Source organism: Zonotrichia leucophrys, chromosome 12 (genome assembly GCF_028769735.1).
Source record: "Zonotrichia leucophrys gambelii isolate GWCS_2022_RI chromosome 12, RI_Zleu_2.0, whole genome shotgun sequence".
NCBI lineage: Eukaryota > Metazoa > Chordata > Aves > Passeriformes > Passerellidae > Zonotrichia > Zonotrichia leucophrys.
The window spans coordinates 1,651,746-1,677,352 of NC_088182.1; the positions used below are offsets into that span (position 1 = coordinate 1,651,746).

Below are 25,607 nucleotides of genomic sequence, written 5' to 3' on the forward strand. Positions count from 1 at the left end.
GGTCCAGGGCCAGGCTGAATGAGACCTGAACAGCCTGGGATGGTGGAAGGTGTCAGGGGTGACTGGATGAGCTTTAGCTGGAGGGACCTCCCCACTTTGGACACTCCAGGAGGGAGCTGGCTCTGCTGGAGAGGGATTCTCACTGAGCTCCCACTGCTGTGTGAGCTTGGGGGAGTTTTGGGGGGAGTGACAAACATGCACTGTAAGGAGAAACTTGGACTGACACTTGACAACTCCTCTGGTTTGTAAATTCCACAGGAATTTGAATTGCATGGCGTTTTTTCACTTGCAAATGTTGCAGACTTGTTATTTTTCTCTTTTCCACATACTTTAGGCTTATGGCATTGCATAATTTTTTATAACTCTGTCCTTGTGAAGGAGCAAGCAGAGAGCAATATCTCAGGAATAATTCCCTTGCAACAGCAATCTGCTTTTGCCTGCAGACAAAATAATCCAAACCATGTTAATAGTTTTAATTTCCAGTGATGTCAGAGCTGGTGCTTCTGGAAAGGTGATCTTTAAACCTGTGGTGAACTCAGATGCCTCCAGAAGAGCTCTGTGGGAGCTCCAGGTTTGTGATGGAGCAAAATATTGGAGCTACAAGCTTGTTTGGGAATACGTTATGGAAGAGCCACTGGAGTAACCAAAGCAGGTGTTAAACTGAAAGGACTGCAGGGGGTTTGGTCCTGGGCTGGTTGAAGCTAAGGAAGGGCAGGAAAAGCTGAGTGTTTGAGGAGGGGTGGAAGGGAATATCAGGCAATGGCAGGAGATGTTTAGGTAAACAATAAACAACTGCTGAGATGTTTAGATAAACAATAAACAACTGCAGGAATTGAGAGATGTAAAAATAAATGAATGGGGAGGGGAAAAGGGTGTAATGAAACGCTGAGAGGACGTGGTCAGCCTGTGCCAGTGGGATTGATTTCCGTGCCATCAGGGATCAGTGGCTCATGGGACTGTCCCCAGCCTCTGGGGCAGTGACACGCTCAGGGCGAGCCAGAAGCTGCTCCAAACTGGGGGTGGAAAACACAAATGAAGCTGAAACTCATGAATGTTTTGGTGGGGAGGAGGAGAGAAGAAAATCAGGGTTTTTTTCTCAATGCCAGCTGGTGCCTTGTCTTTCATGGAAGAGGAGGAGGAGGAGGCACAAGAGGAGGGAGGGAGGAGGTTGGTTCTCCCATGGGAGAGGAGGAGGAGGATGGAAATTGCTGAGGAAACCATTGGATTTCCTGGCATGATGTGATGGGGGAATTTGACCATCCCTGGATAGCAACAAAGATGTCTTTGCACAAAATTCTGTTTAATCCTGGTTCAGAGTAAGTCTGAGGGAGTTCTGTGCCCTCAGAGGGGAATGGGAGTAGCACAAGTGTGGCCTTTAGAGGCAGGACAAGGTGAGTGGAGCATCCCCATTCTGCATCCACCCTGCTGAGGTGGGGCAGGGACAGCACAGGAGCAGCTCCCTGGGGCTGCTTTCCTTCTCCTGTCATTGCCCTCCATCTGCACTGCAGGAAACGCTCCTAGGGCACTGAAAATCAACAGCATCTCTTCTCCTACCATTTCCCAGCAGCACTCCCAATTCTGGGAGCCTCTGCCCTTGCAGGAGCCCAGGCCCTGGAGGTGCCCCCACACATCTGGTGCCTGGCCTGGGCATCCCAGGCTCTTTGCAATCCTCCCAAATGGGGCTTTTTTCCCCATTTCCCCTCCCTCCCCTGGCTGCAGCTCTCCTGTTAATGGCCCCATTCCCATTCTGTGCAGTGTAAATCCCACTTTAGCTCTGGGAGATCTCCTCTGGGCCTGTGGGCTGTTGTGCAGTCATTCCACTGCTGCTGGGAGCATTTGGAGCCCTTCCTATTATTTGTCTTTATTCTGGGGAATAAATGCTCAGCGTTTGCTGCAGATGTTTCCTCTACCCAAAGAATTCCCCTCAGCAGCAGAAATCAGCACAGGCACAACAGGCAGAGGTGGAAACACTCTGGAAATGCCACCCTGGCTTTTCCCAAACCACAGTGGTGACATTTTGGACTGACAGGATCCCAACCATTGTGGGAGTGCTTCAGGCAGCACAGAGAGGGGTGGGTGTCCCTGCTCCCCAGCTTCCCTGCACTTGTTTTTCTCGATTTTCTGTGTCCAGGAGATTCCCCCCAGTTGCAACTCTGGCTCCTCTCTGGTGTTTTATTTAGAAAATTAAATTGCTGTACTTAATTTTAAGTGTCCAGTGATGGTGTTTAATCCTGGGATAACATTTAAATGGGGAACAGCAAAGCAAGCTGGGAGGAACCTCTCACAGTGAGGTGAGAGCACACTCATTTACAAAAGTACTTCAGTAGGAATTAAAATAAAATTTCCATTTTCCACACCCTCATTCTGATCCTCATTGTCATTAACTTACTCCAAACCCCACTTGGTATTTCAAACTGGAGTAAATCATTCTGTCTTCCAATTAACTTCCATCCTCCAGACAACATAATGAGACTGATTTCATTCAGCTCTGTTGTTTAATAAACATCTGAACAGTTCTTTATCTCCGAGCCACGCAGAAATGTGCGCTTCTGGTGTACTGAGCACGGGGTAATGGGCAAGAGGAAAATTACTGCAGAGAATTCATCCTGGGTTGGGTTTCTCAGCTCAGCCTGGGAGCCATGGCAAGGCCAGGGAATGAGCTGCTCTCCCTCAGTATTTCCATGGATAAAGTATTGCACTCCTGTTCCAAACCCTGGTGTTTTTGGCTGCTTGAGCAAAGGCACCACAGGGGTCAGCTGGAGGCTCAGCAGCCCAGAGAGGCAGGGATGTAGCAGTGGCTATGAAATGGGATTATTTCCATCACAGAGACAGGGCTGGGATGCTGGGACGGCTGGAGCACTCCGTGTTCTGGGATCAGCCATGGCCATGTGCAGAGGGCCCAGCTCAATTTAAGGAATGAGAGCCATCAGAGTGATGTGAGCTGAGCAATACTGCAGTCACAAACACTGCTGGTAAATTATTCAGTGTTTAAAAGCTGAGAACATGGCTGAAGGGCAGAGTTGTGCTGCTGGTGTCCAGCCCAGGGCAGCAGCAGCACAGTGACCCCACTGAGGGCTCTGCTGAAGGGACAGGTTTGTACACCTGGCCCTGGGTGCCAGGCTGGCAGCACCTTGTACAAAGGGAATTATTCTGCTGCTGTCACTGCAGAGGCTCTGTGTGCTCACAGGGTCTGAGTGCTGCTGGGTGACCTGGAATGGGAATGTTAACAGTGAGGAAATGGCATTGTGCCTGATTGTTCCTTTTGGATTTTGTCTCCAGGAGAGCTTGAGCAGGTGTGTGGTCAGGGAGCAGAGAGAGTGTGGTGTCACAGAATCAGAGAGTGGTTTGAGTTGGGAGGGACATTAAAACTCATCCCATCCCAGTGGAAGGGACACCTTCCCCTCTCCCAGGTGGCTCCAAGCGCCATCCAGCCTGGCCTTGGCCACTTCCAGGGATCCAGGGACAGCCCCAGCTGCTCTGGGCACCTGTTCCAAACCAGTTACTGAACTGATGACACTTGAGTCTGGACTTTCAGCTTCTGTGGCCTTGCCCAGCCCAGCCTGGGAAATGAGATGGGCGAAATCCATTCCAGTAATGAGTGTCTTTGAGGAGGACAATCTCCTCAAAGGATTCCTGGAGCAGGGAAGAAGAAAGACAGGATTCCTTGAGCTCTTTGCTAATTGCTGGCCGGGAGCTGGCTGTGCTGTGTGCCCCAAGCTCTGAGGTGGAGGGCTCTGGTTGGCATCACCCACCATCAGAGCACTGTGGAAATCCTTCTGCTCCATTTTGTGCCTGACAGCAGAAATGAGCATTTATTCCTGAAGGAAGGAATCCAGCCCTGCCTGAGCTGAGGGAAGGCATCTGCAGGGGCCAGGCTGCAGTGGAATGCAAACAGGGCCATACTGGCAAAAATGAGGAGTTAATTTAGTGGTGAATGCTCTGCTGTTTTTTCCCAGATGTGTTTGCAGAGCCATTAAGAGCTGTGTTTAATCTCAGCTCCATTTGCAATCTGATGCACATTATGCTGCCTCCACACAGAGCAGGAGCAGGGAATGGCACTGATGGCTCTGCCCCTCCAGGAGGGGCTGGATGGACTCTCCTGTCCAGGCTGCTCTTCCAGGGTACTCTGGGGACAGCTCTGACCTGGGCCCAGGGCTGTTCCCTGGCTGTGTGTGCCACTCTTGCACGCCAGCCTTTGGGACTGAATGAAAACTTCCCTGAATTAGTAATGGCGTTTTTATTTTTAAGGGACTCAAGCTCAGGCAGCGCTTTAAAAAATGAATTTTAGGTGATTTCTTTCTGCTTGGATGCTCAGAGCTGCCTGAATATTGTCTGTTAGAGCTGCTGCAACCCCTGTCTCTAATGGAGGTACTCACGCTCACTAAACTGTTTGGCAAACACTGGCTGGCGTGGCTCATCCTCCTGATTAAATCCCAGATTTGCATTTCCTTGGATATACAAAGAAAAAGCAAATCAGCAATGAGCAGCACAGTTAGAGCAGGAATAAGCAAACAGGGATAGAGGAATAACTGCTGATCTGGAGATGTCACACTGCAGAGCCAGCCATGCATGCAGGGCCTGTGCAGCAGAGCATCCTGCATCCCTCAGAGCATCCCTGAGAGCATCCCTCAGAGCATCCTGCATCCCTCAGAGCATCCCTCAGAGCATCCTGCATCCCTCAGAGCATCCCTGCATCCCTGAGAGCATCCTGCATCCCTCAGAGCGTCCTGCATCCTCAGAGCATCCCTGAGAGCATCCTGCATCCTGAGAGCATCCTCAGAGCATCCTGCATCCCTCAGAGCATCCTGTATCCCTCAGAGCATCCTGCATCCCTCAGAGCATCCCTGAGAGCATCCCTGCATCCCTCAGAGCATCCCTGCATCCCTGAGAGCATCCTGCATCCCTCAGAGCATCCCTGAGAGCATCCTGCATCCCTCACAGCATCCTGCATCCCTCAGAGCATCCCTCAGAGCATCCTGCATCCCTCACAGCATCCTGCATCCCTCAGAGCATCCTGCATCCCTCAGAGCATCCCTCAGAGCATCCTGCATCCCTCAGAGCATCCTGCATCCCTCAGAGCATCCCTCAGAGCATCCCTGCATCCCTCAGGGCATCCCTGCATCCCTCAGAGCATCCCTCAGAGCATCCTGCATCCCTCAGAGCATCCCTGAGAGCATCCTGCATCCCTCAGAGCATCCCTCAGAGCATCCCTCAGAGCATCCCTGCATCCCTCAGAGCATCCCTCAGAGCATCCTGCATCCCTGAGAGCATCCCTCACAGCATCCTGCATCCCTCAGGGCATCCCACATCCCTCAGAGCATCCTGAGCCCACTGAGGGATCCCAGTGCCAGGTGGGTGCTGCCCATGCCCTGCCAGGTGTCCCTGGGGATGCCCTGATGGACACAAGGACTCCAGCTCAGCAGGGCTCAAGTGGAAGGTGCTGTGTGGGGTTTCTTTCTTTGTCCTTTTCCTTTATTTCATAAGAAGATGGGAGGCAAAGTTTGATGTTTTAACACTTGGCCTACTATTAGCTGGGGAAATCTAGCAGATGTGCTTCATCATCTCAAAGATATGAGCAATCTCCAGCACTCTGCTGTTAATGTGGGGAGATTGACTCAAAGTGTTTTGCTTCAATGGCTCTTAAGAAATTCACAGTTCATTTCCAATCATTAAAATAATTAGTGCTGTGCTCTGCCTCCTCTGAGGACAGAGCTGCCCTGGGTGGGAGTGAGGGCTGAAAACCCTGCCTGGGGGACCCAGGGGAAGGCCCAGCTTCAAGGAGGACTTGGGGGCTTAAGTGGCTTTGAGGGGCCCTGGCCCTGGAGGAGCACATGAAAATCTGCCCCGTTTGCTCTAATGAGGCTGCTCCTCTGCTAGACTGAGTGCCATAAATAAGTGATTACAGGGCTGAGCCAAAACCAATCACAAGGATTAGATCTGACTCATGGGATCAGGAGAAGTCCTTGGTTTTACTGGAGGCAAGGGAAAAAGTCTGTTCTCTGATGGATCCCATTTCACTCTATAAAGAGATCTTGGAAAATAGGAGTTAAGCCAGTGCTGCTGCTCAGGGGAGGGGAAGGATGGCAGGCACAGGGAGCTCCAGAACTGCACTTCTCTTTTAATATTGTTTCTGTAACCAGTTCTTATCTAACAGCCTTTAATCTTTTTGGGAAAAGTAGAGATATTCTTGCTGTTCTGGTGTTTGGTAGCAAGATCTGGGAGGTATTTCTGTAAACAGGCCTGAAATGGATAGAATTTGGCTCAGGAGAAATGCTGAGCCAAAGCTTTTCTGTGCATTGGCAGTTTGGGGAGGTGAGGTTTGTAGGGTGGAGATCTGCACAGTTTGGGATGGGCAGGAATGGGGTATTAGAGCCAGGGCAGCAGAACCACAATGCAGAGGGGATTCAGGAGCATCCATGGGGCTGGAAACCTGTCAGCTGTTGGGTCTGAATCAAACCAAACGTGAATCACAGTGAAAACCTCAGTGTTTGCCCCATGGCAATGCAGGATGTGAGGGGCCTGGAGCCAGACAGGACCAGGGGAATGGCTCTGAGCTGAGGAGTTCATTGGATAAATGGAGGAAATCCTTCCCTGGCAGGGTGGGCAGCCCTGGCACAGGTGCCCAGAGCAGCTGGGGCTGCCCCTGGATCCCTGGAAGTGCCCAAGGCCAGGTTGGACACTGGGGCTGGAGCACCTGGGACAGTGGGAGGGGTCCCTGCCATGGATGGGGTGGGAATTCTTCAATTCTCTCTTTGAGGAATTCAGGTATTTGGGAAGTTTCCATTCACTAGTCCCTTATTTAACTTGGATAAGTGTCACCCATTGGAGCTTTAGGAAGCCAGGCTGTCAGAGTGCCAGGAAAATAGGAAGCAATAAAAAAGGCTGTTGAGACACTTACCCAGTGCTGAGGGAATTTTCAGAACAGCTGCAGTTGAGTAATTATGAGCAGAACCCTTGTTTCCACTGAAAATAATGTATATTAGATTATTCCCTAATGATGAAGATTATTTCAAAGACAAAAGCTATAGAATAATAGACATTAGCAGATGTATCTATTTCCAAAATCCCTGAAACCAGACTTAAATCTTGGGAGTTATTGCTCACCTTTAGCAGAGCTCTCCTCAGCTGCTGTAAGCCCCAGGGCTGACACTCCAGATAAGTACATGATATAGCTGAGCCCTAAAACTCTTAACAGAAAATACATCAGGACTTACTGTAAAATTTCATGGAGGATTAGAGAAAATATTAAGTCAATAGTTCCTTAGTTATGAGGGGCTTTTAAGGTAATCAATACTTTCCAGCCATGTTAGTGCCTCTGATGATAAAAGATGACATTAATATCCAACTTTTCTCTTTTTTTTTTGGTATATTTATGTATATCCTTCCTTTAGTCACTCCTGCTAGAATCAATAGCTATACAAGGAATATGGTTATTTTTAAATGGCATCAATATTGATTCACCTGGAACTGCCAGTTTCAGCTGGAACTTGATTTCAGGTGAAAAACCCTCACTTTTTCATACAAAGGGATTACCAACCTCCCTAAATCTCTGGAGCACCCCTGCCTTTGCTTCCAGTGAATTCCACATTTAGCAGTGTGCTAATGCAGCAGAAACTATTTTAGGATTAATAAATCCTAAAAATAGGATTAATAGGATTAATTCGAAAATTTCTTTGGAGTTACACGACATTTTATGTCCTCAAAGCATTGTGCAGATGTTAATTGAATTTAATTGATATCATTCAGTCCCCAAAGTTATATGCATGCAGTTATTAATGGTTTAATTATTTTGTCAATGGAATAGATTCTTTGCTTTTGATTCTGCTTCAGGAGATCCAGGCAGTCCTTAGGCTGAATCCTTTTAATTCAGGTGATTCAGTTGGTCCAAGGATGAAATTTTGCCCATGCTCAGAGCAGCTGCCCCAGTGGCTCTTTGGCACAGAGCAGTGGGTAAATAAAAAAGGCTGTTGAGTTTGGATTTGGGTTTGGAGTGAATCGGCCTCAGCACTCTCAGGGATTTCCAGCAGGAAGCCTGTGAGTTGTGCCCAGCAGCATTCCTGGGTGGCAGGGTTAAACCCACTGTGGCAGCTGCTGAAATAAACAGGGCCAGGAGACTTCTTCTCCTTTATAATGCCTTTATTAAAAGTTATCACCTCAGGATTGGGTGGTTCGGCAGGGCTGCAATCCCTGTCGCGTCTCCCAGGGCGACTCAGAGGAGGAGGATATGCGCAGCTCTGTCCACTAGGGGCAGAGCCGGGGATCCAGTCCTCGTGGGAGCCTTAGGGCGTGATGTCCCCGTCAGGTGTTGCTTTCCCTGGCTCGGTCTCGTCTGGTCCCGGCGTTGGGACCACTCCCTGCTCAGGGCGAGAGGGGCTCCGAAGGTGTTCAGCATCTCTGCAGGCTCAGCACTCGGCTCCTCACGTCCAGACATCACTTTAGTCTCTCAATTCTTATTTGGCTCGTTGTTTTTGGGGTTTTCTCGTTGCATCTCGAGTCGTGGTCCCACAAAGCATTCTGGACTTTGGAGTCACTTTGCATAACCCCCCCCACCCTCTCAGGTGTCTTCCCTATGCTGGAAGGGCGCACAGCCTCGGGAAGGGCAATCTACCGCACCCAGCCAGGCCTTTTACTAATACAAAAGAAGGAGATAAGCCTTAACGACCCGGTATTACAATAACAAAGCACTAAGAATCCTGGCAGCGCCTGAGACCTGGCTGCCCCCCTGCAACTCTTTCTCACAAAAAAAATATTAACTGAATTTTTGTTCATAACAGCTGCCACTGCTGCAGTGCCCTTTCCTGGGAGCTGAGAAGGTCTCTGGGATGGGGCAGGGTCAGGAGGGGATCCTGCTCCCTGTGCCTGCACTCAGGGACACCAGGCTCCTTCTCCAGCTCCCTGTAAATAGGGCATCAAAAGGGAATTACTGAGTTTTGCATTTGAGAAAATGTTGGTCCTCTTCCAGTGGAGTGTCAGGCGCTAATGATGGAGGCCGTGCAAACAGGTCTGGTCAGGCCTCTCCTCATTGCAATCCCAGCTTATCTGGGGGAAGAACAACCCATAAAGAAACCACAGAAAACACTGAGCTGCCCTCCCACAATACATCATCTGTAAAGCTTTCACTCCAGCTTTCCAAAAGGCCATTTAGCTTAATAGTCTGTCCCATTTTTCATTTCCTCACGCTACAGGTGCTGGGGGGATGATTTACAAAAGAACAATGGGATGACATTTTACCTGACTTTGGAAATGAATTCCCAGCAGCCTCACGCCTTTGTGCCTCAGATTTGCCTTCCCTAACACGGAATGGGTGGTGAGATTCTGTAACAAAACAATAGGAGATTTAAAATGAGAGAATACATCCAATTTTCCATCCAGCCCCGATCTCCTAGAGCCATTAGTAAATTGTTTGTATGTCCATATTAGTAATAAAGGATTAATCGACTGATTGAATTTTCAGAAATTTAGGCAAAGGCCAAACAAATTTGCCTCCATTCTAGTGTGACTAAATGCCAAAAAATTAAATGTACAATATATATTATTTTAAAAACACTCTGAAGAAAACATGCCTGGCTCTATAATACATATTTAGACAATCTATATATTTAAACCCTGTAAGAACCTACAATATTAGGATGATATGAGATAGAATGAATGAAAAAGGGGGAGAATCAATCTCAGTTTGGTTGTTACTGTTCTTATTTCCACTGATCGTGGCAGGTCATTAAATGAAGGTCAGCTCCTTGTGGAATAGTTTGTTGGCTTCTTCAGGATCTTAAAACTTGTGAGCTGTGAAATCAATGACAAATTTTCGGGCAGTATTAAGTGTTGTAGAATGGAGAGCTTGCAGTGATTCAGAACATTGTAGGAAATCACCTGTTGGGTGAATGGCCCACAAAATATGATCTATTGCTGAAAATCTCCTTAAACACTCAGCCATTGGAGGAAATGAACTTTAAGTGGGACTTCTGTAGTGGAACTTGTGCTTTGATGAATTTGTCATGCTTGGTGGGTAGTGATATTCAAGAAATAGCTTAATAACCTCACTATTTACAGGCAATTACCCTCCTGAAGGAGCTCAGATGGGGTGAAAACATCTGTTTCCTTCTGGAATCCGTGCACATCTGCCCTTAAACAAGGTGAAAATTTGGTGTGAGAACTCTTAAGGACTGAATTGCTGAGGTTCTTCTGCAGTGCTACCTTCTCTGCAATTAGATAACAGCTTAAAATCTGATTACTGAGTTATTTTTCACCTCTCAGAATGCACAGGCACAAGCAAACTCTCCGCTGAGAGCTGATTTGATGCCAGTTAAATATTCAGGTAGTCCTCTGAAGGCACTGGAAATCAAATAGCTGCAACATCTTGTGCAGAGTGAGAATTTCCATGTTTCTGAAGGTGCATTTCCCTGCCATTCCCCGCGGAGCTTCTCACTGTTGCTTTTTCCAAAGCCCTTCAGGCTGTTCGTGAGTTCAGAGTTTCACTGGGACGTTCTCTCAGGTAGGGGAATCCTCTTGATGTGCTGGTTATGGTGGTAAAGAGAAAATCCACCTCTGTGAGTGGTTTTGTACCTGAGAGGGGCGATCTGACAGAGGTTCCCTCACAGCAAGATCCCTTTTTCCATCCAGCAGACACAAAACTGGCAGCTGGAAGGGTCTGAAATGTGGGGAGCTGAGGAATCTGAGCCCTTCCAAGGCTCTCTTCAGCTCCCAAAGGGATTGGGCTGTTCCAAGGGTGTGGAGTGTCCTGGTTTAGGGCAAATTTGGGAGAAAACCTCCAAAGGGGATCCTCTAGAAGGCAGGACTTGGAGATTCAGGGTCTGCCACAGAGAGGGCTGGGAAGGTCATGGATCTGCAGGGCTGGAACGTGTGTGACATCAGGGCCAGGCTGGACAGGGCTTGGAGAAACCTGGCCTGGTGGAATGGGAGGATTTTTAACATTCCTTCCAACCAAACCATTTTATGCTTCTCTGAAAATGAGAACTGCAAAAGCTTAAAAGCACACGTAGAGAGTGCATTCCTCTGCTGCCTGAGGCAGAAATCCAGCAGGCTTGGCTGTTTGTGACCATTACATGCAGTTTATATCCATTACATTTTAGCTTGTGGTTTTTTCCCCTCATCTTTGCAGTGCACCCACCTTTGGATTGGAGTGATGCAATACTCAGTACCACTATTAAAAAGAGCTAGGGAATGATGTTAACAATTGTTATTTTTCAGCCCAAGAAGTGGAGAAACCCTGACTGAGCAGCCTGCCAATACAGTGTGCTCAGTCTCTAGTAAATTTTAGTAAGTTATCATGTGAAAAAAACCAAAAAGGTCTTGATTTCCAAGCCTTTCTGTGTTCTTTCCCTCCCTGAGCTTTTCACTGCCATCCTCTGCAGAGGTTACTGGACTTCCTCCCCATGACAAACTGCAGACAAACTTCCAAGATAAATTCCCAAATTAAGTCCAATATTGTTGTAAATGTGGCTCTATTAACTTTTCTCAAGCTCCCTAAGTTCAGAGTGGTTTTCCTGCATGGATAATGGAAGGAGCCTGCTCTAAATCCCCAGTGAAAGAAAAATAGTGTTTCTAACTCATACTTAGTGCTCTGTATTTTAAACTGAAGTGAGATTTATGAGCAAGCTCCCTCTACCTAAATGTATATACACCGATTTACATGATTTTACATAATATATGGGAACAGTTTGTTGGGTAAAAAACAACACAGGGATAAAACCAACACTGTTTGCTCTGAGTAGGGATCACTGCAGTGAGCTCTGCATAAACTCCTGTTCAGACAGGGCTACTTGGATCTTCCTGGGAAAAAATGCCCAGAATTATATATACATTGAGCTATAAATACATTGAACTTGCTGACAGGCCCAGCAGGAACAAAGGAGAAGGAAAAAGCAGTGTTACAGCTGGTAAGGCTCACTGGAGTCATTCTTGTTTATGCTGGTTAAAATTGTTGGACCCCATTAACATGAAAATGACCAAAAATTTTGTGATAGAAAAATTAAAAGAAGATTCTGACAAATCTTCTTTGCAATGGATACAGGGGGTCTGTGCTAACCTGCACCTCAAAGCCACAGACACATCTCAGGTGATCTGGGAGCAGGGTCTGGCAGCCCAGGATGTACAGAAATATTCCTCAAGGCTCCCTTTGCCTTGGTGTCCCCTTCCAGAAAGTGTTACAGAGTTTTCCCCTCACTTTTCATTCCCTTTATTGAACCAAATTTGTGTTTATAGCCCCATTTGCTTTCCCGGCCATGCTGTCTGTCACTTGTGTGGAATATGGGTTTTGCACACTTGCCAAATCGTTTCCTTGCTTGGCAAGGGCTCTCTGGCAGGAGAATTTGCCTCTCTGCATAGTAATGGCCATGTCTGGCTAATGGGCCCTTTGTCTGGGGCTCCTGCATATTCAGAGCTGCTCCTTTGTCACCAGCCTGACCCAGGCAGCAAATATGAACAGGAATTGTAAATATGCCCCGTTCTCACTGGGATATCAATCAGCTTCCTGGGATAAGCTGATCCTCTGCTGCTCTGAATCTGCCCTGCACTTACCCAGGCTCTCCTATTCTAGAATAATTCTGCTCATCCCTGATTTTTGTGCTTTTGGAGTCACCTTTCTCTGTGGTTTGTGTCCTCTTAGAGTACATTTGACATTGACACAGGCAGCTCTGGTGGGTTTGGGGTGGCACAGCTGATAACTGGGACTGGCAGTAACACCTCTCCCTGATTTGTGCAACAAAGTGGTGACAAAGGGAGCAGCAAGTCCAGCTGGGCACTGGAAAAGCCATGAATTTCCAAGGCCATGTGGACATGGCAAATGTCCTCAGTGCTGGGGCTGCCTGGCTGTTGGTGAGAAAGTGGCTTCATGTATTTTTGTAACTGGTTGGGTTTTTTTCATGTCTGAAGTACAGATTTCCTTTTTGTCCTATAGCTGCTTTCTACTGTCAGTATTTAATAAATTGTCTAAAGGTGAGGGAGTCACTTTTTATTTTGGAATACTTGGAAAGATTGCTTGGTTCTGCCTCGAATAGCAGGTTTGGGTGGGTAATGAGCCAATTTATTGGCAGGGCAGAAATCAAAGGCACAAGCGCACAGAACTTTTACCAGTTTAAAATTAGACCATCCAGACTCCTTTTTAAACAGCCTGGTCAAACCAGCAGGTGTCAGAACCACAAACCTCCTATTTTAAAATAGTTATGTTGTAGATCAATAGATAATGTTGTAGATCAAACTTTTCCATTGTTCGCAGTGAATCCCCTAAAAACAGAAGCCCCAAAGCCCGCAGAGCAGCCCAGCTGAATAAATCTGCCAGAGCAGAGCTGCAAAAGGGGATGTTACAGCACCATCTAGTGCCTCTGCTCCTGAAATATTGGGAATTTTTCAATTTTCCACTTCATTCAAGGATGTAGGTGGGGACGAGGGAGTGCAGTGGCTGCTTAGACATTGACAACTTCTTTTCTGAGCCAGTGTGGAGAGAGAAGGGAGCTGAGGGGTGGAAAGGAGCTTTGGAATCTCACACGGGAAGATTTTGTCACTCCCAGAGTCCTCACTGCTTATCATTTTATTATGATTATTATTGAATTTAGGGTTTCCTAAAAGAAACCCCAACTCCTTGAATCGTGAATTTTTGGAGAATCCCAGGAGCCACTAAAAAATAAGATCTATCCCTCAAGAGTGCAGAAACAAGCTCAAAAGTGTGACTCAAATATATTGTCAGCAATTTAGTAAAAAAAACCCAAGAGAAATAAAAATACTTTAGCATATCAGAAGAATTACAAAATATTTAGCATAATATTTCTTAATAAAATCCTAGGGTTTGGAGAAAGGGCTCATAATTCTTTAATTCTTCAGTTGGCCAGTCTGACAAGAAAAACATTTCCCTTTTTTTTTTTTATGATGGTAAATTATCTGATACAATACCCTGCAATTATGAGTATTACACTGAGACAATGCAGAAAAAGTTATGGAATCATAACTTAATCATTTAAGTGATTATTGTATTTTATAAATGTTTAATGTATCATCACAGGCATGTTCGTGCTCATTTGGCAAATGTTGTATTGATTGCTGCTCTAAAGGCCCATTCAGGTCAGCACAGATAATGATTGTTTGGGAATTTTCCACCCACAATGGTAAGGAAATTATAGGGCTTATTTGTCCTTTAAATGTAGTTCTCGAAACCACTTTAATTCTGATTAAAAAAAATATAAAAATTAGTGTTTTGCTTGCTGGCTAATCACTGGTTTGCTCTGCCACTGATGCAGGGAGAATATTATTGCTGAAGTGAGATGGTAGATACTGAAGAAAAAAGCAGAAAATGCAGAATTTTTCCCTGAATAACAACAAAAAAAAGCCTCTTTAGTAAGAAAACAACAAACAGGGCTGAGACGAGATAGAGGAATTGTGAGCTGCTCAAGAGCACCGTATGGGTTTAGTGATTTGTAACAAAGAATGCAATAAAAATTTCAGCAATAAAAATATAACATTTTATTAGAGAGAAATCCCAGGGCCATGATATGGCTTTTTTGAGGATTTTTAAAGGGGAAGGAAATGATAATGAATGTTGAGACAGAGGGTTTGTGTGGGAGTTGAGCAGTGCAGAGGCAGCTGCAGTGAACTTTTCAGAGTCTTATCAGCCAGGTTTGCATCCCGTTTCTGGTGATGCCACCAACCTCACACAGGACAGGACCCTGCTGGCAGGTTTCAGGAGCACAGGGCACAGGATTGGGTCCAGGCAGGTCTGAGTATGCCCAGGGGGAGATTTCACATCATCTCTGAGCATCTGTGCCCCTGCACAGGGAGGAAGCTTTTCCTCAGGTCCAGGTGGAACCTCCGGGCATCAGTTTCTGCCCGCTCCTCTTGTGCCATTGCTGGGCACCATCAAGAGGAGCCTAATAAATTTAATAAATTTATTAACTAATTTACTAAAATGTGTGTGCAGAGATAAAATCCCATTCCAGGCATCTCCTCTCGGGGTTGAAGAATTCCAGCTCAGCCTTCCTCACAGCAGAGATGCTCCAGCGCCCTCGGCACCACCCTGGCTTTTCGCTGCACCCTCTCCACGCCTTGTGCGGATAAATTTTTATCCTCTATTGTGTTTAGTTTCTTTCAAGCCATTTCCCCATGAGGTTTAACCCACGGCGGGTTTATTCCCACCCAGCCCCTCTCCCATGCCCACAGCCCGGCCATGCAGCGCCGGCTCTGGGGACTCGCCGGAGGTGCCACCGGGGGCGGCTCTGCCCTGGTCACCTTGGCCGTGCCCTGTGAGCAGAGAGGAACCGCTGTCCGCCGGCACGCCCGAGCCCTCAGGAGGGAAGGGCAGTCCTTGATCAAGGGGAACACGATCGGTGTGAGCCCGGCGCTGAGCACCGAGCCCCGGGTCCCGGGTCCCGCAGAGGCCGCGGCTCCCGGCCCTGCTCCGGCGGGCTCAGGCTCCTCCTCCGCCCGCCTCCTGCCCCCGCCCCGCCGCCTTCCCAGCCTGCTCTCCGGGTAAACAGCGATGGCCGCCGAGGACCGAGGCGGAGAGCCCCGAGATAACATGGGGAACCACCTCCAGCTGGTGCCCGGTGAGGGCCGGGCCGGGCCGGGGGCACCCGCGGGGGAGGCACCGGGCTGGGGTTCGGCGGGCGGGTGGGGAGGGGAAAGGGAAAAGGAGAAGGGAAGGAACGGAACGGAAAGGAAGGAAGCGGAGGCGGAGAGAAGAGGAAGGGGAAAGGAAAGCGAAGCAAAGCGAGGGGGAGGCGGGCAGAGCCTCGGGCGGGGTGCGGAGCGCTGAGGGCCGGGGGCTGTGGGCGCTGCCGGCCGGTGCGAGCCTTGGCCCGGGCCCGCGGGCTCCTGCGGCCTCTGCTGCTGGGCTCCTGCAAATCCTTCGAGGCCGCGACTGCTCCATCGAGGCCGCAAATTTCCATTGAGGCCGTAAATGTTCCTCGGAGGCCGTGGCTGTGCGGTGCAGGAAGGGACACGGGTGCTCCCGGTGGGGTGAAAGGCCCGTGGGTTTCCCGGCAGAGCGGGCAGAGCAGGCGCTGCTCTGTGCATCGAGACCGCTGTGAAACCCAGAGCCCAGCAGAATCTGAGTTGTTTTAGGGAGTCTCTGCTCTGTTTTGCAGTGAAAATAAGCAGGGAAGCAGAGGTGCTGGATGGAGAGCAGTGCTGGATCCCATGTGCTGCCCGGCTTATCTGTCACACACAGCAAAGCAATTCCTCACCCAGGGAATTATTGCATAATTATTGCATAATAATGTCTGTTTCTGCCTATGGTGCCTCCACAATGACAGGAGATCAGATAGGTTGGGAAGCAGCTTGTGCTTAACTGGAAAGCATTATTTCAGAATAAGCATGCAGGGGAGAAGGCAGCAGGAATTCCTGCCATGAGCCAGTGGCATTTCCCATGGCAGGAAATTCCGTGAGCTCTTTAGCTCTGTATGTTTTAAATAATAAATAAAAATTCTTGAATATTTTAGGAAATACAGCCTTAATATCACCATAATATAAGCAATTTTCCTTGAATATTTTAGGAAATACAGCTTTAATATCACCTCAATAAGTTATTTCCTGAATATTGTAGAAAGTACGGCTTTAATCTGACCTTAATATGACCTATACATAACCTTGTCCCTTTTCCTTAAATGAGGGTCATATTTCCTCATTTCTGCTCAAAGGCATTGAGAGTGGATTGGGTTGTGCTGGTGAACCAACGTGAGGAAAATGTGATTTTTATTATGCAGGGGAGCTTTCAGTGCTCGCTTTTCCCTCCTTCCTGTGTGCTGGAGGTGCTGCTAATCCTGGAATTGAAGGATAAATAAAACCCAGTATTTGGGGGTGTGAAAGCTCCAGCTTGTTTTGCCAGCTGGGAGGGAGGAGGAGCGGGAAGGCGCCGGGTTTGCTGTGTTTTGGGCTGGCTGGTGCTGCTGCAGTGGAATGAGTCATCACGGCCCCTCAGCCAGCACCACACAGCAGCCACTGTGCGCTCTTGGCAGCAGCCAGCAAAAGTTTGCAGGGCACAATTCTCTCCAATCAACTGCTGCTAATTCCTTCTGCGTTCACAAAAACAAGTGGGGCAGCCTCTCCCTGTTCAAACTGCTAATGATGGATGCAGCCGGATGGGAGCACATGGAAAAATCAGAATATTTCCTTTTTTTCCTCCCTCCATCATGCAGTGATGCCCCAGAACCAAATAAAAACTTCCTGCTCTTCCCCTCTATCAAACTAAGTAAAATAATTGCTGTTTTGTACATTTGAACATTCTGTAATTGTTCATGGTTAGGGCTGCTAATTGAATATAAGAAATTTCCTATAGATGTGGAGTATTTTTAACAGTCATGAGGCAGATGGTGTCTCATTGCTGAAAGGACTGTAATTAGGTACAATACCAGAGAGAGTCTGTAACCTCCTTTCCTGTGGTGCTGGATCATTTCTTGCTGAGATAAATTCAGTATAGGATGGATTTGTAAGAGCGGGTTCTGTAAACTGTGAACTGTTTAAAAAAAAACATAAGTGAGGTGAAGCAGAAATAAGACCAGTGACTAAACATTTTGTGGGAGCACTTAACAAATGTGTCTGGAGGGCAAAGAGGGGAAAAAAGGTTCTCTAAAATCAGCTTTTAATGTTGTCTGCACTGTTCTCTGGTACTCCCACTCTCAGAAATAGTGAAATTGGTGGTGTTCCCATTTCTGAAGGAAAATTCTTTGCTTCTGCAGCATCTTTTTTTTGAGATTTCCCTGCAGAATCCTTTAGGATGAGTGAACCCCTCCACCTTTTATATTTTCAACTCTGGACTATTTTTAAAGAAGATATTAATTGCAAAGGCAGCAACTAGACTGGCTATTGTAATTTTATTTTGTATCTTGTAATAGCTTTCAAGGTCTAAATGATGTTTTTCAGCACCCCTGGGATTATCCATTACCCAGCAGCTCTTGGTGTAAGAATCCTGGAGACTGCTTCATGCTAACATGAAGTTTAGGTATAACGTGCTGTATAAATAATGTTTGTGTTCAGAGAAATAGGGTCAATTAATGCAGTGAGGGATAATTTAATTGTCCTCTTGCCTGCAGATGACTTTAGGCTTGGCTGAGGAATGGGAAGGAAGCAGTAGTTTTTAAATGCTGTTTGGTATCTGAAATCCCTTGGAGTCTTGTGTTTGGCTTCCTCAGGAGCTGCCTCTGCTGGGTTGGTGTTTGGTGTGCACACACAGAGGCTGACAGCAATTAAATTGTCTGCAATCCCAGCAAGAGTCTCTGCATGAGCACAGAGCTTCCCATTGCTTGTTACTCATTGCAGCTGATTGTTGAGGTTGGTGCAGCTTCAGGCACTTTGCTCATATCCTGCAAGGAGTGAGGTGAGCTGGCATCCTGGGGTGCTGACAGAAAACCTGTAGGGCTGAGATGAGGAAACACCACTGTAGTGAAAACCTGAGCTGACAGCCTTTGTTTATTGTTTTCTTCCAAGGAAAGTTGTTCTTTAGGCCTTCAGAAATAAATTAACAGCTTTTGACCCTTGCTACAGAATGATGATTTTGCTGTAACAACAAGAAAATTATTTCCTTCTGGTTTATTTCCCTGTGCAAAGCTGCAGCCTGGGAATATTGAATGTATTTCCCTGATTCTCAGGTTTTTCTCAGTATCTCAGTCTTTGCTGATTGTTTCCTATACAATATTCTCTATGTCCTTCTTAGTAGAGAGCGAGGAAGAGGATGACACTGAAATGGAAGTGGAAGACCAGGATAGTAAAGAAGCTGAGAAGCCAAACATCATTAACTTTGATACCAGTTTGCCCACATCACATGTGGTATGTTTTTACATATTGTCCATTAAATATATACTGAAAATATTTAAATGGGGTTTGTATAGTTTTATTGTAATGTTCTTATGCCACAAGCTTGGTTTCATTTTCACAGAATCATCATAAGGTGGTTTGGCTTGGAAGGACTGTAGAGGGCACCCAGTTGGATCTTCTGGGCAGGGAGAGCTTCTGCTGTCCCAGGTTGTTCCAAGCCCTGTGCAGCCTGGCCTTGGGCACTGCCAGGGATCCAGGGGCAGAGTGGGCACCCAGTTGGATCTCCTGGGCAGGGACAGCTGCCACTGTCCCAGGTTGTTCCAAGCCCTGTGCAGCCTGGCCTTGGGCACTGCCTGTGCCAAGGCCTGCCCACCCTGACAGGGATGAATTCCTTCCCAGTATCCCATCCAGCTCTGCACACAGAGTGGGCACACAGTTGGATCTCCTGGGCAGGGACAGCTGCCACTGTCCCAGGTTGTTCCAAGCCCTGTGCAGCCTGGCCTTGGGCACTGCCAGGGATCCAGGGGCAGAGTGGGCACACAGTTGGATCTCCTGGGCAGGGACAGCTGCCACTGTCCCAGGTTGTTCCAAGCCCTTTCCAGCCTGGCCTTGGGCACTGCCAGGGATCCATGGGGCAGCCTGTGCCAGGGTGTGCCACCCTGACAGGGATGAATTCCTTCCCAGTATCCCATCCAGCTCTGCACACAGAGTGGGCACACAGTTGGATCTCCTGGGCAGGAGAGCTTCTGCTGTCCCAGGTTGTTCCAAGCCTGTCCAGCCTGCCTTGGGCAGCATGCCATGGGCACATGTGCCTGCCCACCCTGACAGGGATGAATTCCTTCCATCCCAGTCCCCAAATGGCACCCCTGACTCCTGGGCAGTGGAAGGCCACTTCCCTGTGTTCCAAGGCACTCCATGCCTTGGGAACTCCTGTCCACCTCCCCTGAAGTAATTCCTCCAGATACTGCATCCACCCCTGAATCCTTGGGCAGTGGCAAACCATCCTGCCCTGGCACTCCATGCCCCTGGAAGAATCTCTGTCCCCTTCCCTCTCCTGCAGTACTGCAGTCAGTGAATGGAGGGAGTTTACCAGATAGCATCCTTCCCGTAGCCACATCCCCCGCCCTCCGTGGAACCATTCCCTGTCCTGGCACTCCTGGCTTCGTGGAAGAATAAATCCCTCCACCCCTGCCCTCTGGCAGTGGGAAACCATTCCCTGTGCCCTGGCACTCCATGCCTTGGGAAGAATCTCTGTCCACCTTCTGCAGATACTGCTCCTGCAGATACTGCAAGTCCACGTGAGATCCTGGTGGAGGCTGAGTGAGCCCAGAGCAGCCCGTGCTCCCCGTGCTCCCCAGGCCCTCCCTGACCCCGTTCCCTCCTGGCAGTACCTGGGCTCGGACATGGAGGAGTTCCACGGCAGGACGGTGCACGATGACGACAGCTGCCAGCTGATCCCCGTGCTGCCCCGGGTGATGGTGATGCTGATCCCCGGCCAGACGCTGCCGCTGCAGCTCTTCCGCCCCCAAGAGGTTAGCATGGTGCGGAATTTAATTCAGAAAGACAGAACCTTTGCTGTCCTTGCATACAGGTAAAAGCCACGGGCGGGTTGCTGGTGTGTGCAGCATGTTTGTAGCACAGTTTCTGTGGATACTAAAGCAAAAGCAGATGGTTGCATCAGTTCTGTGCTCGATAACAAGCTGAAGTTGTTTAACAGAATTTGGCTTCCAATGTGTAATGGCGGTGTAGGTGCTTGACAGCATCTCATGTTTGTGTGGGGAAACAGCAAGTGCTGATCTGTGTCCTTGGCTGAGCATCCTCCTCTCTCAGTAACTGTTTGTTCCATCTTGCTAAAGAATAAGCCTTGACCTGAAATGTGAAAGTCACATTCTTGTTTTGAGAGCTGTATTGTTGCTTGTTTTGCGTGTGAACTAACAAGCACTGGCAAATGTTTCACAGTGGAGTTGAGAGACAGGAGGTGATAGAAAAGTGGAGAAGAGAAAAGCTGATTAATGCCAGAAGAAGTTGGGAATGTTCCTCCCTCTTCCTCCTGCAATTTACTATGGATTAATTGTGTGGGAGGTGGGAACAGTTCCTGTTACAAAGTCAATCCAAAGAATGTTTGCTTTCAGTGCTTTCAGTGCCTGCATTTGAAATGCTGACACACTGGTGATCCCTGTGCTCCCAGAATGTCACATCTAGACCCTAAAATAAAATCAAGTTACCTGGCAAAAAACCCCAACCAACCAGAACAATAGAAATTGCTTTATAATGGAAAAATGATTATTGTGATTAATTAAAGGTATTTCACCAAAAATTGCTTTTTTGATAGACCAATTGTACAGTCACTGCAGGCATAGTGGAGTCTGAATGAGCAGTGCTGTTTGGAGGGGGTTAATTAATTTAATTCATCTTTAATTCTGTTACTCTTAGCAATGCACATGAGAGGGAAGCACATTTTGGGACGACAGCAGAAATCTATGCCTACAGAGAAGAGCAGGAATATGGAGTTGAAACAGTCAAGGTGAAAGCAATAGGAAGACAGAGGTTCAAGGTGCTTGAAATACGAACACAGTCAGATGGGTAAGAAATGATGCTGTTAATTCTGTGCTCAAGTCAACTTTCTTAGGAATATTCTCATATTTTCTATATTCCCATTTGATAGCTGTGATAATTAGACGCTCTTCTGACTAGTTTTAACATATTATGTAATTAATGCCATTTTTCATTTCTGAAAGTGATCAAGATCCTGAGCCTGCAGTAAGAATATGCAGAGTCTTCCCTCATTTCCAGCTCCTTGGCATCATGCCCTGCACCATGGCCAGAGGTCCAGGCCCCAGCATGGATCTGGGAGCATGTGATAATTCTTAGCACAGTTGCTAGAGCTTCTGTCATGTTTTCTGCAAGGCTTGTGAAGTATTATTCCAAATCTGTAAATCTAGAGCTCCTCACCCATATCCTGCAGTTCAGCATAGAGGCATTGCCAATTCAGCATAGAAGGAGGTCTGGGAGCATTTCTGTGGTTTTGTGACCTGCAGCTGAAGAAATGAAGAATATTTGTGCTGTTTGCTCTCTAGCAGACTCTGAATGTTAGAGCTTAGGAGAAGCCCTGCTTGGACACACGGTGGCAGTGCTTGGACAATTGGAGCAGCTTTGTTACTGGGAATTCACTGTCCAGAGCTCCTTAGCAAGGAGAACATTTCCATAATTCTTGGTGTTTCTGATTCCTGAGTGCTTTTGGCACAACATAATCTTGTAATTTATTGTAAGTGACCAGTTCAGTGCTGTCCCTGTGTGAAAATCAGAATTTTTTACACACTGCTCAGTGTTTCAGGATTTCTGCTGCATAATCCTAATAAGACATGAAGTCTTTCCTGCTGGACAGCATTCTTAGTAGCCTCAGCCATATGCTGAGGTCTTTGTGGAAGAGGTGACCTTTGATGCTGGGATATTAAAATCTGATTAGAGTCTGGATCCTATTTCTGCTGATTCTGACCTCGAGCTGAGCACAGGAGCTTTTGTGGTTTGAAGATAGCAAAGTGCATTGCAGCTGAACTGAGCCATTGAGATGGAAGAGCTGATTATTTATATCAAAAGTAACTTCAGGAGACAAAAATACAAGTCTATAGTGCTGAGATGGTGGAACATTCAGCTGTGTTGCCCCTGCCAATCTGTCTGTATTTCTGTCCACCACAATCCCAACAGATCTGTAGTGCTCTAAAATAAAAGAAGTTCTGATGGAATGGGTTGTAGGTTAAATTCTCTAGTATTGTGATTAATCCATTGCACCAGCCTGTGTTCCCATAAGCAGTAAAATCCATTTTATTAAATGCATGTATTAGAAAAAACATTTAAAATGTGTACAGCTCATGTTTTTGTTCCCTTGCTCAGAATCCAGCAGGCTAAGGTTCAAATCCTGCCTGAGCGGGTGCTGCCTCCCACCATGGCAGCAGTGCAGCTGCAGTCTCTCAGCAGGTGCCACGTGCTGCCCTCTTCCAAACCCACCTCCTGGCACGACAGGGCCATCAGGCAGTGGTGGCAGAAGTACCAGAAGGTGAGAATTATTTCACAGCTTTGGTTATTCTGCTTTTGTATTTTTGTCTGAATTTTTGATGGTGTTTTGAGAATCAGTATCCAGTTTTATCTGTAGAGGAGGAGGAGGCACAGCAGGGAAGGCAGATTCCAAGCTCCTGCTTTCCATGGAATCCCACACTGGTTTGGGTTGGAAAGGTCTGTCCGGTTTTCGGCTGTTTGAAGGGCCTGGAAAGGCCCGAGGTGGCCTTGGGGCAGCCCGCGTATCAAAGGACGAGAAGAGGCTTCAGTTCTTTTCTCGGTCTCTGTGTTTATTAATTGTTTATCTAAAAGATTTTCTCTCGGCCCGACAGAGCTCTGCTCAGCAGCCAGCCATGAGCACACTGTGCTGCCCTCCGGACAGTCACCTATCTTTATACCCATGGTTATGTATACAATATTTATCATTTTTCCCCAATACCTTTCACCCTTATTGCCCGGTGCACTTTCAGTAATGACCAATCCCAAAGTGCCACCATCACCACAGAAGATGGAGGAGAAGAAGAAGAAGAAGAAGGACAGGACACGCCCCAATTCCTCCATCTTACTTCTCTAAACCCCCCTGTACAGAAATCCTAAACCCTGTGTCTCACCCTCTAATTAACCAATCCCTTCACCATTCACCCCGGTGAAACCCTCCTATCCTCATACAGGTGTCGTCTCCTGTGTAGGATCAAAGTCCAGCCACCAGACACTTCTGGAACATTCCAGGACTCCTGAGCCCCCCAAGGGTGGTCTCGGTGACACCTCAGTGCTGAGATCCCACAAAGGTCCTTAAATCCCATCCATGGGCAGGGACACCTTCCACTGGCCCAGGTTGCTCCAAGCCCCTCCATTCTGGCCTTGGACCCTTGCAGGGCTGGGGAGTGCACAGCCTCTCTGGGCACCCTGAGCCACTTTATATCTGTATTTATTATTTATTCCATTGTTTTGGTCAATGACACAGAGAAGTTACCCTGAAATCCTCTGTCTCTGAAGAGATCTTTGGAGCTACCTCCAGAAATTAATACAGAGTCTTGGTAACTCAGCTCATGTTTGGATTTGCTTTTTTCTGCAACGGTTTTGAACTCTTATACCCTCAAAATCAAGTTAAAAACTCCACTGATAACAAAGAGCTCTTGATTCTCAGAGTTCCTGACCAAGTTCATGTGGGTGGATGAGCTCAGAAACTCTGGGCTGTGGGGTGGAAATCCCTTCCCAAGGCTGGTTCTGTCAGGTGGAGCTGAAATGAAGGGCAGCCAAAAGCTGGGGTGCAGATGCAGAGCAGGGTGATTGTCCTGTTAATCCATCTCTCTCCTGGTGCCATTTGTAAATGAGAATTGCCCTCAAGGGGGAGATGAAAGTTGAATTTGTACATATTTGCAGTGCAATATGAGCTCCTCTTTTGAAAACCAACATAGTTGTGGGCTGCTTTTTAGACTTTTATTAACTAAAGCTCTCAATTTCTGTGTTCAGAAATCACTGGAGAAAATTGGTTAATTAAACAAATGACATTACACTGGTGGAAATTTGGTGGTTCCAGGGACAGCTGGTGGAGACTTAGGAACAGATGCACTGTTAATAGCACTTAAATTTTCAACTGTCTCCATTTCAGACAGACACACTTTTGAAAGACATAAATTTTTATTACTAAACATCAGAAATACCTCTAATGCAGAGACAGGTTTTGTGATAAAATCCATGTATTGTCCTGCTCAGAAGGCTTGGCCCTCAGTGCATTTGAAAATGGGTTTGGAAGCTTCACAGTGAAGTGCTGGTCCTGATGGGGATAATTTCTTGTATCTTTAAATAATCAGGTTTGTCTCTCCTGTTTCATTTGTTTCAAAAAAATCTGTCCTTAAAATCTGTTTTTGTTAAAGAATAAATATTTGTTTGGTTTCAGAGGAAGTTCCACTGTGCAAGTTTGACATCTTGGCCCCCCTGGCTCTACTCTCTCTATGATGCTGTAAGTTCACCCTTAAATCAAATAACCTGCAGAGGGCTTTATAGTTGTAAAATCTAAATATGGGATAATAGAAAAGCTTTTATTTTATTGGCTCATAATTTCCATTTTAAAGCCTTTTATATTCAGTGTAGTGTGAAAAGATCAGGAAGGGCTTCCCCCACTCTGGTTGTTCCTCCTTCCTAGAGCAAATGTGTGAGAGGGATACAGAGGTTCTGGTTCCTTCTGTGTTGTCTCAGAGCAAAACCAGTTAAAACATGCAGGTACAAAATGATTCTTTAATTATTCTTTAATTAAAAGCTACTGTCCACTTAGGGAAAAGAGCTTACTCTACATTTTGCTTCCCTTTTGTTTTTTTCCTAAGAAGAAAACAGCAATACCTGTGTATTTAAATTAGGCTTTTCTTCCAACAAAAGGAAACCTTGATGGAGAGAGTCAAGAGGCAGCTCCACGAGTGGGATGAAAACCTCAAAGATGAATCTCTGCCATCAAACCCAGTAGGTACGAGCTTCTCTGAACCCACAGTTTCAATTTTAATTCCTTAAGACACCACAGCTTAGATAATTACCTGTGGTAGAATAAATAGAAACAGTTGGATTTATTTCTCTGTTAATTCTAACAGACCTGCTGCTTTCTCATTTCTAGATTTTTCTTACAGAGTTGCTGCCTGCCTGCCCATTGATGATGCTCTGCGTATCCAGCTGCTCAAAATAGGCAGTGCTGTGCAGAGGCTGCGCTGTGAGCTGGATATCATGAACAAAGTGAGTCATTCTGCTTTGTTTGCCATCAAATTGCCAAAAACCAGGAGTGGCTGTCACAATCCCTTCCAGAAATGATG

At 47.0% G+C, this 25,607-nt stretch overlaps 1 protein-coding gene across 7 annotated transcripts in view; it reads left to right on the top strand.

Annotated features, from left to right (window-relative positions):
- CRBN (cereblon) overlaps positions 1-25,607 on the top strand; it is a 56,320-nt gene that overhangs the window by 24,129 nt on the left and 6,584 nt on the right. For 4 of the 7 annotated variants that reach the window (XM_064724123.1, XM_064724122.1, XM_064724124.1 and 1 more), the window contains 7 exons: positions 18,656-18,768; positions 20,145-20,347; positions 21,190-21,339; positions 22,648-22,810; positions 24,710-24,772; positions 25,186-25,270; positions 25,415-25,530. In XM_064724123.1, the coding sequence (XP_064580193.1) occupies positions 18,656-18,768; positions 20,145-20,347; positions 21,190-21,339; positions 22,648-22,810; positions 24,710-24,772; positions 25,186-25,270; positions 25,415-25,530 (893 nt within the window). Of the gene's footprint in view, positions 1-15,439; positions 15,552-18,655; positions 18,769-20,144; positions 20,348-21,189; positions 21,340-22,647; positions 22,811-24,709; positions 24,773-25,185; positions 25,271-25,414; positions 25,531-25,607 lie in introns of those variants that run through there. The other 3 variants (XM_064724126.1, XM_064724127.1, XM_064724121.1) reach the window with 3 other exon arrangements.